General features: G+C 37.6%; 1 protein-coding gene across 5 annotated transcripts in view; it reads left to right on the top strand.

Moving 5' to 3' along the window:
- Positions 1-16280, top strand: part of ano5b (anoctamin 5b) — a 44134-nt gene that overhangs the window by 19045 nt on the left and 8809 nt on the right. For 3 of the 5 annotated variants that reach the window (XM_079867492.1, XM_079867491.1, XM_079867495.1), the window contains 9 exons: positions 6240-6347; positions 8316-8384; positions 10009-10413; positions 11864-11947; positions 13338-13453; positions 13643-13777; positions 14415-14520; positions 14597-14657; positions 15233-15384. In XM_079867492.1, the coding sequence (XP_079723618.1) occupies positions 6240-6347; positions 8316-8384; positions 10009-10413; positions 11864-11947; positions 13338-13453; positions 13643-13777; positions 14415-14520; positions 14597-14657; positions 15233-15384 (1236 nt within the window). The remainder of the gene's footprint in view (positions 1-6239; positions 6348-8315; positions 8385-10008; positions 10414-11863; positions 11948-13337; positions 13454-13642; positions 13778-14414; positions 14521-14596; positions 14658-15232; positions 15385-16280) is intronic. The other 2 variants (XM_079867494.1, XM_079867493.1) reach the window with 1 other exon arrangement.

The raw sequence follows: 16280 nt of genomic DNA, 5'->3' as shown, positions 1-16280 counted from the left end.
TAGGGCTGCACGATACTGGGAAAATATGCGATATTGTTGTTGAGTATTGCAATAACGATATTTCTTGCGATATAACATTTCCCTAGAGAAATGCTATTTTTTTTTAAGTTTTTTTTTTTTTTATCATTTATATATGTAATGATCATACTAAAATAAACAGGTAGACTAATAGATATTCTTCTGAGTTTGTTCATAAGGAGTTAACGTCAGTGTTCGAATTGAGGGGGGGCTGGGGGGTCCGGGACCCCCCATAAGCATCAAGGGACCCCCCATAAGGCCCAAAAAAATGACCTCGGGGGTCCCCTGGTTTTTCATTAAAACTAAAATAATAGAAACATAATTTATTAGGTTATATATATATATATATATATATATATATATATATATATATATATATATATATATATATATATATATATATTTTTTTTTTTTATCAAAGTATTGCGCTACCGCTCCCATTAGAAATTCAAATTAGATTTGCGTCTGAAAAGACGCTCAAATTTATAAACTGATACATTTTATTGATCGTGCCATTTATACGCAAAAAAATAAGTTATTTTTTTTTTTTGCGTGTAAATGTTACGCACTGCAAACCCCTTGGGTAGGATTAGGGGTGTGGAGTACGTGTGTATTACACGCCATAAAGTGCGTATCATATGCACGCAAAAACTATTTTTGGCGAATAAATGGTACGAGAAAAAAAATTTGTGCTATAGATAAGCACTTTCACGAGAGTCTGGCAGATCCTCATTTTCACCTCACGATGACGGTAAGATAATATTTCTTTCTTTTATGATTGTTTGGTAATTTACAGATCTGAATAGAATTTCGACATTAACGCTTGTCCGGGACACGTGGGACAAGTGAAAGAGAATTGTACTTGCCCAACCGGACAAATGCCCTGATTAAAACAATTTTCAATATCAAAAAAATAAAATAATAAATAACGTACTCAGTTCCCTGAGAGTAGGGAAAGAGTATAGAGAGTAAAAATTAGGGAAAGAAATGCCCTTTATAAAGCTAAAAAAATTATTCTGATAAGAGTGTTTTCCAACAGTGATGTAATGAAACATTGACAATTTAAGTTTGAAGGGAGTAAAGTCTCTGTTTAGGCTGGAAATGTAATTTTGACAAAAGAAGAACTTTTATTTTAAATAAATCTTAATTTTAAATCAGCCTACTTCAGTGTGATATTTGATCATATCATCAAGCTTAACTCTGAGAATTTGAATAAATGTGATGATCAGATGCAGATATCTAAATCAGAGAATATCATATAGGTTCGCGGGAGGTTGGCGGGTGGATTATTTATTTTTAACAGCAGATTCGGGGGACTCAAAGTGCACCAGATTAATGAATTTATCTTTAAAATGTACAAAATTTTCTTGCCCCCCCGGACCCCCCTAGAGGTACCGAGCTCAAACCACAAAAATACTGTGGGAAACACAGTAAGCTATATGATGGTCTACGAAAAATACACATATCTTATTAAAATACATGATCGGGATTTTAGCACCTACGCCTGAGTTAAAGGGATACTTCACCTCTGGGAAGATGAATGTGTATTTAAAATAGGTCATTTAAGTAGAAGAAATGTGGAGAAATTTTTGAATTTGGAGCTTTCTAGACTGAGAAAAGCCAGAAAATGTATTTTTGGCTTATGTGGATGAAAGACAACAACTCCCAGAATGCACTTGCTTCGCTGCCTTAGGAGGCCACGCCTACCGGTTAGAGAGCACAGTTGAAAACAACAAGGCTAGCCTAAGTAAGTGATGAGTTTGCCAGGGATTTAGAGACCCAAAATGTCCGGGATTCGGCTTTTGTGTTCTACAGTCGCCATTCATCATGTTTACTGTGGCGAGCAGGACGAGGCTGACGGCCGCGGGAGAACGGCGCGAGGCCGATGGCGTCATTACTGAGACGCGCCGGGTCTCGCATCTCTCACGGAGGAGTGGAAATTTTCTTAGCAAGGGTAAAACGCACATCAACCGATCACTTGTTTAGCGTTCATGTAAACACTACAGTCAGATTCACCGATCGGAATGAATTCAGTTAGATTGAAACGAGAGGTGTGCATGTAAACAATGAATGGCGACCCGCAGAACGCAAAAGCCGAATCCCGGACATTTTTAACAGTCTCGCCCGCCGGACAAGTCCGGGAAAAGGAAGATGGTAACCCCTACTTACTCAGCTTTCTCCTATTATTCAGCTTTCTCCACAGAACAAGAGCATGCTAGCTTAGCTTCCAAAGAAAGACGGCTGATACTGTGTACATTCTGTGAGTGAGATCCCTCCCTGTATGGGCGGGTTGTAAACATGCGGAACAACACCATCTACTGGCTGTAGTCTTTAGCCTCTGGACAGAAAATCCTCCGATGACGCAAAATGACGATTTTTGCGTCATCGGAGGATTTTTTCCAGACAAAAAATACATAAATCTCTCCTCTCAGGGGGATATGAGGGTGGAAAGCATGGTAATTCGAAAATACTACAGGTTTTCTACTAATACAAAGCTTAATGCTAAATCCTGAAGTAACCCTTTAATGCTCAGCTGCAAAAACATGTTCTGAAACACTAAAAGTTAAGTAAATGAAATTATAGTATTATATGAAATAAATAAATGAAAATATGTATATTATCATGTTTTTTTTTTTGTTGTTGTTGTTGTTGTTTTTTTTTTGGGGGGGGGGACCCCCCAAGAGCTTTGACACAATTCGAACACTGGTTAACGTTACACATGCAACACTTTGATTAATGGTTGTCTGTGAGACTCTGTTATTGTTACTTGGCATTTCGTTAGTAGTTTTGGTAGATTTGGGCTTACACTTTTTGAAGTGTTCATATAGCTCCCTGAGATAGCGTTCCAGATGACTGTGGAGATTAGTTTCCTCTCGACGTGGCCAAAATTTTTCGGCACGACTTAGTGACACCGTCACTTAAGTTATGTTCACAAATCGCGTTTTTTGCGCGTGCAAATTCGTTATTTCAAATGCAGGCGCGCGGTAAGCAAAATGGAAGCACATTTTTCCAGGCCCGCCTATTCCGCGACGAGATGAGAACATCTAAACTTTTCAGAATTCCACAAGCTCACGCAGGTCATGGTTGCATAGCAACGACAGACGCAAGCGCTTGTGGAAAGAAGGAGATAGTGGCGCGGCCGCGCTTTCCATGCATTTTTAGCATAGACTGTGATTTTTAGACGCGATATGTGAACGGCCCCTTTCACAGTACCTGCATTTATGACACGTCTTCTCTATTGAAGCCAAAATATTGCCATATTTCAGACGTACAGCTCTCTTTAGGCACAGGTTCTTCGCTGTTGTCATTTTCCTCGCTTGTCTCATTATTCTCTCAACAGACATTTACATCGATAGTCTGGCGTTATAATTTATTTGCTTTTGGTGTACTGTGGAGTGGGTAAAACTGTTTTTAATGGCAGGCTAACGTGCACCGTTGACTCGCGCTAGCCTAGCATAGGCGAACTATCCAAAAGTAAGGACTGGATGAATTTTTTTGAAAACTGTCTCCACTGATGAATAACAACCAGGCTCACTTGAAAATGAGGTCCGATGTCGAAAATCCTGAACCACCCCTTTAAATAATAAAGTGCAGATATTTCAGATATAATGTGAAACTCCATGCATGGAGTTTCACATTATGCTCCTAGATGTCCTTGAGAATTCCTGGAGCTTAAATGATTTTGTTGATTTGTTGTTGCTTTATAGATTGCTTGGAAGTATTCGGTTGTCATTTTGTCATCAATAGTGATCCATAACCCTCCATGTCATTTCCTAAAGGAGCAGCGTACAAAGGTCCCATCTGACCAGTAATGCTGATTAACAAAGTACCTGTTTGAAAATAAGTGCTCCTGTCAGCTCTCTCACATTTAATTAGTGGTCCGCAATAACATGCCTTCACATATGGCACATTGGCATTGCCTTGACTTATTTAGTTTAATGACTTTCCCTGGTTCGGTCACTGACTGGCCTTTTTTAGACGGACGTTCCAAGCAGGCAAACATTTTTGTGACTGATCTGTTTTGGCTTGTTTTACTGTCTGGAGCGGCATATTTGTAGGGACAGCTGCTATTTCCTCCTCCTCTGTCCCTGTGGGATTTGTATGCATGATGTAGAAGATAGAGTATACAGTATGTTTCTCAATTGTAATTTGAGTATACAGTATGTTTCTCAATCAATTTAATTAATTGTAATTGTGAATCTCCTTAGGTTTTATTATACCCCATTTGCACAACTGTATTAATGTCAGTGGTTTTGGTATTGGTATTTTGGTTTTGTGTCTGGGATGGCTGGGGTGTTTGTTTGGTTGTTTTTATCATTTTTGCATTTGCATTTTTTGCTTAAAATATTTACAAGAAGGTACCATAATATTAGCATATTTTTTATTGACTTGTGTCTGGATTAAAACCTTGGCATTGTTTGAAATGTCTTGGTATATGAGATAAATACTAGGACATCAATAAAGTAATTATTCAATAATCATCAATAGGTAAAAAATACCAAAGGAATTATCATCTGATACAATCACTGTATCATGGCATCATCACAATTTTATAAGAGAAGATGGACTACAAATTTGTCACTTGATGTGTTCTTTTAAGTTCATATTTTTACATAATTGTCTTTTTACATATTGTCTTTTTGTACAAAAATTTGTACCCAGAAGTGACTTAAACCTAGCCTGACTTCGTCATACTCATATTCTAGTCAGAATGTGAGTCTGATACCGCTCCATAGAGATTTGATTATGGGGCGTGTCTCAACCGAACTAGGAAAAAAAAAACCTCTGCACTCAATTGGATAGACCTACAACCAATCAGAGCAACGGAGTAAATGACGCATGTCCTTCATTCATATTTTCAACCAACAAAATGTCGCGGGCGCGGCTCTCTGTTCCTCTTTTAAAATGAATGCGCTGTCGATATCTTCTATAACAGACGCGATGGCGGAATCTACACATGATGTTTCATAAACAAAGTTCGGGAGGAGCACGTACAAATAATCAATCCAATATCAACTTATCATCAAACAATACCATGTCTAACGTTACCGAGGAAGCATATTCACTCTGTCAACTTACCTAACACTCCTTGACAGTTTTTCAGCATCCCTCCACCACCCCGAATCCTCACTCTTGTCTTGTTCTCTCACAACCAGGAACACGGGGGGAGTATGGCTACCGAGCCCACAGCCCTCTCCTCGGACAGAACGTCATATACGCATTTATTCTATCTTACTTATTTGTGTGAACTCGTGACATCTCATATAGCCTACGCATTTATTCTATCTGACTTATTTGTAAATGTGAACTCGTGAAATCTCAATTCTCCAGCTGCAGTCATCTTTGTTGTAAACTAATTCAAATCAAGCGCTCTTTGGTGACGTGAGTGATTACGTAACCGCAGACCATCTGTCCATCATCGATTAAAGCCCGCCCTGGCAATTTGATTGGCTCGGCCTTCTAGGAGCCGAGCATAATTACTCCTCAATGGATCGAGTCCAGACCGAACTTCCCGACCAAAAAATATTGTGGGCGGGGTTCGGGCTGGCACCCAGGCTAACTTAAACCTGGAAAAAAACTATTTTGTTGACATCCTCATCTGAAAAATGGTACAAAATGAAAATATATTATTATTATTATTATTATTATTTAAAATGTATATATATATATATATATATATATATATATATATATATATATATATATATATATATTTTTTTTTTTATTATATATTTATATATATATATATAATAGAGGTCTATGGAACGTCACCATTTAGATAGCTAAGCCAGTGTGTGTGGGTGTGTGTGTTGATCTTACACTCTACATGTCTGCAGAAGTAACAGCTCTCTTCATACGGTACCTGTGATTTTCTCAGCACATCTTGCTGCAGCTCTTCCTGGAGCCTCTCATGCTGTCATGATACTATTTCTGCTGTGTTAGTAGGATGATGTTTTACTCGGCAGTAAATTTCTGCTCTCTCTACCCTGAGCACTAAAGTGATTTATGCGGTATGTTGAGCATCACCTCTACTGATGTAACGGGTCTGTTGGGGTTTTGTCAACTAAAAAAATAAGTATAGTTAATAGAAATCACTTGCGTCATGACACATTTGTTTATTGTGACAGGAGGCAACTCTGAAAGGCTGTATGGTCATGTACTGTAGTTGTGTATAAGTGGGAATGATGTTGATATGAATCTTCTGAATGTTTCTTTTTTAGATAGACAAGTTTGAGGAGAACAGGGACTCTGTGTACTTCAAGGATGGTGTACGGCGCATCGACTTCGTCCTGTCCTACGTTGACGACAAGGATGGAGATAAAAAAGCGGTATGCTTATATTATTAACAACACACTTCAAAGACAAGACAGTCACTGATTAGTCCTTTCTGTTAATTCATTCAAAGATGCATTTAAAATGCAATTCACACATACTATTACTTGAATATACTTCCTATATGATTGGTTTTAAAGCAGAAATAAGGTTGCAAAATGTTACGCAAATCCCAAAAAACTTATATTAAAGGTGCTCTAAGCGATGTCACGCGTTATTTAGGCCAAAACTTTTTTGTCACATACAGCAAACATCTCCTCACCATCCGCTAGCTGCCTGTCCCCTGAACACACTTTAAAAAAACACTGTCTCTATAGACAGCCCAGGCTCCACAAATGGCAAGAAAAACAAACTGGGCTAACCCGCACCACGAAACATAACAAACTGTTACAGCCTATAACCGACAAGAAGGATTTGGGGGTGGGGTTTGGAGGGTTAGTGTGTAAAAAATAAAAAATATAAATAAATAAATAAATAAATAAATAAATAAATAAATAAATAAATATATATATATATATAATGTATATATAAATATTTAGAACATTATTGAAAATAATGATGTTTACACTCACATATTCGAGGTGTTAGAAAATCACAGATTTGCTCATGCACAGATTTTCTGCACCCCTCATTAATTGTTTGTTTTCCACAGTCCTGATCTCTGTCATGCATAAAATTCTGGTATTGCTCCATCATCTGTAATTACTATTGATGCAGGAATTCTAATTAGTGTGCGTTTGCTCCAAAATGTTCTGTACTTGGCCTTGTTAAGCAATCAAACAATGGCTGAAGCTTAATATTGCTCACTATGTACAAAAATAGTGTGATGGGGACCTGTACGTAGGCGTGCAGTGGTGGTGAGATGGGGTGAGATGTCTGCTGGGTCATAAGGCACAGTGAGAAACAGTGAGTCAGAGTCAGATAGAAGCTGTTGCACAATAAACTGAATGACAAACAGTGATTGCATAAAATGAGAGCAGGGGGTCAGACCCTTCATTCAGTTCAATCGCTGAGAACACTGAAGGGTTTGCTGGTGAACCGGTTTGATCCTCTGTTTTCTCCTGTATGCAGAGGTTGATGCACGGTCAGGCTCTCTGCTTAATGAAGGTCATATCCCTTGAGTCACCCATTTGAGGTGGTGTTCCATAAGATAAGATATGGTAACTATAGGTCACCGGTGCTCGTGGGAAATACGAGTTTTCTCTAAAGACGTAGTCCAAAGCTTGTTTACAACCCTCTGGGGCCGGTTTCACAAAGCTATTTTAGACCGGTCTATAGTGTTAGACAAGTCTAAAATTTGCTCATAGACTAGTCTAATACAAGTTAGACTGTTTCACAAAAATAAAGACTGACTTAATTTAGACCAAAAAAATTAGACACCTTACCCCCAGTCTAACTTAGGTCTAAGACTCCGTTACCTTGGCAACCAGCAGTAACAATCAGTTACATTACAAACAGCCAAAAGAAAAGGGAAAATGGCTCATAATTGAAACATTTCTTCTTGTTACTACATTCTCCGCTAAATTTGCCAAGTAAAATGTCCTTGTAACTGTTATAGTCCTCCAACAAACACATATTTTCCACTGGGGTAAACTGCACTGAGCGGTTGAATGCGCTTACTCGATCCGCCATGTTTTTTGTTTTGAAAAGTGTCTTATTTTACCCAGAATGCATTGCAGTGTAGTCCTACTTAAGATAGTCAGAGTCTTAAGTGCTTTGTGCAACGGTCTGATTTAGATGTCTATCTAAAGTCTGACTATCTACTATATCTAAGCCATAGTCAAAGTCTATCTTTGTGAAACTGGCCCCAGGACTTTAAATATCACATATAAAATAGCCTCATATACAACGCTGAATCAATCAATGACTTAAAACTAATGATAAAAAGAGAAAGAGACCATGAATGATATAGTACAATGATAAAGTTGAAAGAAACTGATGTTTTTGTGTGGCCTTTCTTCCAGGAGAGAAGAAGAGAGTTTGAAGCCAACTTGGAGAAGTCTGGTCTTGAGCTGGAGACTGAAGATAAATCGGTGAGGTTCTGAGCCTCAGATGCCCCCTCATGGTTATACTTCTATTATGGATCTTTTATTTTATTATTTAAAAAAATATATTTTATGCATTTATTTTATTTATATATATGAGCAATATCACACGAGTAGCCGTGCGATATGGCTGTAGGCTATATCAGCACGGTTGTGATTCGGCCGTAGGTAATCACAGCGTGCTGATATACAGCCATACCTCACGGCTACTCATGTGATATTGCGTTTATACAACAGTTCGACGGCACACAAGAGTAAACAAATAAAAAACCACAATGGAGTGTCATTAAAACGTGTCTTTAAGTGTCTTCCTCTTTTGTGCAAAACTACTTCCTTCTGCCACGGATTCAAATCTCAGTTTGACAGTTGAGCTTGAGGTATTATGTAGAGTACAGTATGGTATTTTGAGAGAGAGATCGACTAAAAAGAGTGTATTACCTGCATCTGATATAGCATTCATTCTTCAGGTCGATGTCCATAATATTATATCCAAAAATGACCGCTGAGGAAAGCGAGATGTTCGTCATTGTCCTTCCCATGACAGCACTGAAACAACTTCCTTGTTCTGGCTCACACATAAAGACTGTCTAATGGCGTAATAATGTAACTTTCATTCAAGTCCATACCACGATCCTTTCTCAATACCAAATACGGCATATTATTTATATAAGATATAATGTATTGAACAAAAATATTTAAATTAACAACAATAGCCATTATAAAAGACTATAGGAAATAAGCACAAGCAAACAATTCACTCAAACGTACAAGCAGCACTCTAGTACAGGATTTAAGTGAAATATAGCCTAAATATAGAGTTATGAAACTTAATTTTCCCCTTAACCAAAAACGATTTGCTCTGGAACAAGTAATAGATTAATAAGACCAAAGATTGCCCGTTTGATATACCCCAAATTAATTATATCTTTTTTTTAAAAATATTATAAATTCCCGAAGGACTGGCCGATATTACGTTGTTCTCTGCGGGAACATGAGCACTGATCGGCCGCTGACGGCCTGGAGCTCACATCTGTGAAAGCGTCTCGACAGATTGTAAAATAGGCACTATGATTACATATTTGAGGTCTAAATAACCACATTCTTGCCTAAAAATGTTTTTTTTTTAAATACGGTGGATTTGCTCGACCGCCATGACAGTCGCCGCAAGCGGAGTGATACAAACGGTTAAACGGTCAGAGTGCTGTTACTGTGTGAATATAGCGCTGCTGGAAAAGGCTCTCAGCCAATCAGATTCGAGAACCAGAAAGAACTGTTATATAATAATTTATCTCCTATATCAAAGCACAGACCTTTATCTTGTTTTTACTGCTTTATATATATAAAAAAATATTGTGCATTTATTATTCTCCGATTTTATTTTATTGTATTTTTTATGTTATTTTATTATATTTATTATTAAAGGTCTATAAGCTTAGACCTTTCTCTTGTTTTTTAAAGCTTTATTTAAACTATTAAAATTGCAATTCATGTATTACTTCAAGGTGTCTTTTGATGTGATTTTGTACAAATGCTTTTTTGTTATGCATACAGATACCTTGTTACGCATTTTCCAATATAACACTTCCCCTCTCAAAAAAATCTCCCCCTGTAGGAGTCAGATGATCGTAAGACATATTATCTGAAGATCCACGCTCCATGGGAGGTGTTGGCCACCTATGCGGATGTGCTAAAGATCAAAGTGCCCTTTAAAGCGAGCGATATTCCCAAAGCTCGAGAAGTTCCTCTGGAGTGGCTCACTCACCCTTTCCGGCTTCCAGACGGCATCATGAGGCCAGAGCCGGACTACTTCACTGCACCTTTTGACAAGAGCAAGGTTGACTTCTTCCTCATTGATGATAAGGACACGTTTTTTCCTCCCTCCACACGCAACAGGATCGTGTACTACATCCTGACCCGCTGCCCTTACTACAAGGAAGACCGTAAAGAGAAAGATAAGACGGGAATCAAACGACTGCTGAACAACGGCACCTACACCTCAGCTTATCCCCTTCATGACGTGAGTGTGAGATTTATGCACTTTTGCATTTTTGTGCTGTGACTTGTTTGCAATTTAGTATAGCTCCATTTAGAGCTCCATTCATTTTAATGTTATCTAGCAGAAGTTGTTTGTACATTCCAGTGGATTTTTAATACATAATCAATAATAATAAAAATAGAATATTATTATTAGTATTAGTAGTAGTAGTAGTAGTAGTAACAACAATGATGCTATATTGTATTAAACCAAAGAAAACTACAAAGTTAAAGGGATCATGAATTGAGAAATTTTCCTTGATCTTTTGACATATAAGAGGTATTACTATAAAAATATCCAGTCAATTTCTGAACTTCCTCGTAATTCCAAAAACAGCTTTTACTGAAACCAAGCTGGCAAAACGACTCGTTGAGTTTTGTCACATTATGACAATGCAATGAAAGACCGCCTCTGCAGAAGAATAATGACTACTTCTACATCATTGCCTCTTTAGCCCCGCCCACTGATTCACACGTCATGTTGTCATGTCAAGTAAATACGAAACAGACGCAAACACAGGATTACTGCTCCAGCAACAAAACGATGCCTCTGAGGATTTTGAAGTGTCAAGTTTTGGAAACTTGAATGAACTTTAATTTTAAGTTCCCATCAGATCGCGTCAGTAAGACACGGTTCGTTTGTTCACTTAATTTTTACTACGGATTCATTTTTAAACAAGGCACAGTGCGACACAGGCTTTTCAGTAGGGCTGGAACGACGCGTCGACGTAATCGATTACTTTAATTAGTCGATTTGCGTGGAATGCGTCGCTTCGTCGTGCTGTTTATGTTCCCCAATGATGGCGGCTCCCGGGCATTCTGAAAATTAGCCATTATTACAAAAAAATCAAGCCTAATCTAAAGTGTGGAAAGTCTGGAAATGTTTTAAACGGGCGAAGCTGCGAGACGTGCGGCTCAAAAGTACTCTCTGCAACCGGTTACAAAGCATTGAACACTGTTGTTGGTTATTTAAAATATCTAATGGATGAACTTGCGCCTCGATTGGACTCATTTATTTAATTACGTGCTGTCGATCATGGTAAAACTTCACGGTTTTATGGACACCGCCATGTTTGACAATTTTGCTACGGTTAGTTAGAATGCGGTTGTGAACAATGAATGAACAAAACATTTTAGGATTCACATTTGTAAGCAGTTGCTGCTGTAAATCCCAAAAAGTGACTGTGAACTCAGCCATAGTAAAACACCTTTCCTAATTAGGCCTACGCTGCATAAACCTTATCTTTTGTGATAAATAATATCATTTGGTAAAAGGTCATACATAGATTAGTTGCGGTTATTATTTATTTGTAAATTATTGGTTATTATTTATCAGTAAATTAATCAATGGATTAATCAACTAGGCTATTCAGAAAAAAGCAAAAGATCGTTAAATTATTCGATTAATCGAGAAAAATAATCGTTTGTTCCAGCCCTACTTTTCAGAGAGACTGAAAATAAAAGATGATGCAGTGATGACTAAATTGGATCCGACAGTAATGTCGCAACACACAAATGTGAGTAACAGTGTTTTTACCATGTGTCACTATTTCTTTGTCTGATACAGATAGTTTGTACCAAGTATTTATACTGTAGCATTGCAGTCAAACTAAATAGTTGCCTCCAAGGATGCAAGGGAGACAGTGCCTCCACAAAAAATAGGATGAGAAAATAATCCATATTACAAAAATAAAACAACACAAATATTACAAAATGTGACATTAAAAAGTGTACAAGTCACTCGTTTTTCTAAAGTAACACTGTCCAACAGCGACACCCCCAGGTGAAGATACAGCGGGACGCAGCATCTCTCTTGCCTCCCCTGAGCCCATTGAGTTTTAACAGATCCCGTCAAGTGTGCGGTGGGTTTAGTGCGGGGTAATTGAGAATGAATAAGGGAAAGTCATGTGAGAGGAGGCAATGCCCCATCGCGCTATGATTGGATATGATTGGGTTATGCGATAAACCCCCCCTCTGTGCGTCAGTCTGAATGAACTAAATGATGGCGTTAATCGGAAGACTAATTAAGTAAAGGGTTAGTAAACAAAAGTAAGTAAACAACACAGCCACTTAGATATCACTGCTTTGTCACATCAAAATCAATCTTGAAATGGCCTGAAAACATGATGAAAGGATTTTTAATGAGCAATCAGCTTGTGGAAATTAAAGATACAGCATCGTGTCTGTGACAGACAGTGTTTAATGAGCATCACTGATGATCTGAAAATAAGTTGACTTAAAAAGAACAGCTGAACATTAAATACACAAATAAAATAAATTGTTTAAATATTACCTTTAGTTATTATTTTGGAATAAATGCGACATCATCTCTTTTGTCATCAGTAAGTAATTACAACATAAATGTACACGTTTTTCACTTTATCGAAAAGGATGAACTATGAATGGCCTGTAAGAACGACAGTGCAACAAACGATATGGTACATTCATTCATAATTCCATTTACATGAAACACCATAAGTCATACTTTGTCAACAATAACTGTGGTAACTCCAAGTACTTAAACTTTATTTTCCACAACCAAGACTTATAAAGCATGCGTAATATGCATACATTTTTCACATTGAAACAATTTTCGAAACAATTCCAGATGTAATGGCGGGATGTTGAAAATTATTTTAATATGCAAAACTGTTACCCAATCATAGCAGTGGGCGTTTACTTCCAAGTCTTGAATTTTGAATTTTGTACTGTTTTAAAGAGAGAGTCAAAAACAAGAGAGTAAATAACGTATTACTTCTGAATCAGGATGGGTTTTTTTATGTAAAAATCTTGATAACATTATAAGTGGACCTCAGAGAACATTTAAAAAAATAAAATAAAGTTCATGAACCCTTTAAAAGTTTGTGTATATCTTTGGTTAACATCTATCTGCTGTTTGCTCCTCAGTGTCGGTATTGGAAGAAAGCACAAGACATGCAGTGTGAGAGTGAAAGGTATCACCTGTACAGGCACTGGGCTGGATTCCTCTGCTTCTACAAGGAGCAGCCACTCAATCTGATCAAGTGAGGACACTGCAGACATGACATCTGAACAAGAGTGCAATAACCATATCTGCAGCAGACAGTTAGATGCTTTATCATTAGACTGCTGCAAGAGTACAACTTAGTGAGGCAAAGCTTCTCACTTTTTTTGCAGCAGCAGCAGCAGCATATCAAAGAAGCATTACATTTCCTGTTTGTATTTTGTCATAGGAAATACTATGGTGAGAAGATTGGTATCTACTTTGCCTGGCTGGGCTTTTACACGGAAATGCTGTTTTTTGCTGCAGTCATGGGTGTGATCTGTTTTGTGTATGGTGTGCTCAGTTACGACGACAACATCACAAGGTTAGTGGCACTGACAGGATATATAGGTCATATTATGAACACACATCTTTACCTCAGCCTCCTGAGTCCCATACTGTGTGGTTACATGCATTTTTTGTTGCCCTTTTAACTGTTAAAACTAAGGCTTCAGGAGCTTGTTTTGTTTCTTAATTATTGTGTACAGTCAGTGTGTTTTTGCAGTTGCACACTAAATGTTGTTATATTGAATAAGATGCAATATCTGTATTCTTTTGTAGACCATAACCTCTGATAGTAGGTATATACTTTCAGTCTAATGTTTCTCATTGTCTAAAGAACGTTTTATCAAATAGCATCAAAACTTGAAAATGAAAAAGATTGAGTCGGTGTGTTAAGACTTGCCATACAATCTGTAATGTACTGTGAGGGCAGAGGGACTCTAGAGGCTCGATACATTTGTTTTTCTTGTTTTCAGAACTATAGATGTTTATGGAACATGCTCATTGAATGTGAAATTTGTTGTTAAGCCTGGTTTATTTGTGTCCAAGTTTTCCATGTTGTGGTAATTGCATTACGTCAAGAATAGGGGTAGAAGAAAATGCTGTCACAGAGATTTTGGACATGTTCACTTCTGCATATTTCACCCCATCTCTCTCTCTCTCCCCCTCCGTCTTTTCAGCAAGGAGATCTGTGACCCAAAAATTGGAGGGATGATTGTCATGTGCCCGCTCTGTGATAAAAAGTGTAGCTACTGGAAACTCAACTCAACATGCCTGTCCTCCTGGGTGAGTAAGGAAGTTTTAGATGCACTGTCCCTTCATCATAGACAGATTTTCCTCATATGTGATCCTTTTTTCTCAGCAATCCCATCTATTTGATAACGAGGGGACTGTGTTCTTCGCCATATTCATGGGCATTTGGGGTGAGTGCACTTCTATTGTTCAAAATACTAGTTTAATAGCGCCATCTAGAGGCCAGCAGGATATCTCTAGGTAGACTCAGTATCTAATGAGAGATTAGTAGTAACTGTGCATGAAGCATTTCAAAGTGTCCACATTGTCACAGAATGTGTTCATTAAATAAATCTACAATGAAGGAGCATAATTTGTGTATGCTTTTTCATAATGTGTCTGTAATCACTTTAGGGTAGTGGTGCATGCTGATTATCCATTACTGAACACTGAATAAATTTCACACAGGGCTCAAAATGAGCTCTGCTTATGCAGGGATTTGATTAATCAGCACTGTGTAAATATTCCTGCACCCAGTGCACTGTGTATTCATACATTTAAAAAATGTTTATTTAGTTTCTAAACTTTTGTAAGATTAACTTGAAGTACACTTATTTTCATAAGGAGGGAAAACACTGTGTGACACTGTGTGTGAAGCTGGTTAGATTTAAATTGAATTGATAGTAAGTGTGAGCATATACTCCTAAAATGTATTTTCTTATTCTTCTGCTCTGTTTGTCTCTTTCTTTCTCTGGGTGATTTGCAGTGACCCTGTTCCTAGAGTTCTGGAAACGGCGGCAGGCCCGTCTGGAATATGAGTGGGACCTTGTGGACTTTGAAGAGGAACAGCAGCAGCTACAGATCAGGCCAGAGTATGAGTTGAAGTGCACAGGCCGCAGACTCAACCGCTTCACTCAGGTACCTGCAAACACTACAGCGTGATTTAAAGGGTTAGTTCACCCAAAAATGAAAATTCTGTCAGTAATTACTCACCCTCATGTTGTTCCAACCCCGTAAGACTTTGGTTCATCTTCAGACCACAAAATAAGATATTTTTGATGAAATCTGAGAGCTGTCTCACTCCTTCATAGGCTTCTAGGCAATTTCATTCTGCCGGTCCAGAAAAGTTAGTAAAAACATTGTTAAAATAGTCCAAGTGACTACAGTGGCTCAACGTTAAGTTTATCAAGCGATGAGAATACTTTTTGTGTGCAAAACCCCCCAAAAATAAAGATTTTATTCAACTATTCATTTTGTTGAATGAGAATATAACAGGAGACAAAAAAAATCAAAAGCAGGGTGAAGAATGAAAACTGAACACTTCAAAGAGCTTCTGTTAACAGGACATTTCAAGCATGTTACTTTTTCAGATTTCAAATGCATGCTGATAACACTATCTTAATAGCCTTTGTCACGTGTTGATTTGTGACTGAGAATCTGCCTGATATGTTTTAAATAATTTGCATGATCCGAGTCAATATTTGCATTTGTCTTCTGCCCAAACTGGTTTTTGCCACATCATTTAACACATTATCATAAACATGGCAAAGGCAAGTCTTCTTCAGCCATTTTAGTTATTGTTCCATGTGACAAATACTCCATTTAAATTCTAATTTATGTCAGAGATTTTGTTTCTCAAGCATTCAAAACTCTGCATGTTGTCTTGGTGATGATTTGCCACTTATACTACCGTTCAAAAGTTTGGGTTCAGTAAGATTTTTTTTTTTATGCAAAAAATTGTTTTATTCAGCAAGGATGCATAAAGTCATCAACGTCATCAAAGTCATAAAGTCATGAAAGTAAAGACTTTTGAA

Source organism: Squalius cephalus, assembly GCF_949319135.1.
Source record: "Squalius cephalus genome assembly, chromosome: 3".
In the NCBI taxonomy this organism is placed as follows: Eukaryota; Metazoa; Chordata; class Actinopteri; order Cypriniformes; family Leuciscidae; genus Squalius; species Squalius cephalus.
The sequence above is the reverse complement of the archived record's forward strand: the minus strand, read 5'-3'. Positions and strand labels throughout refer to the sequence as shown.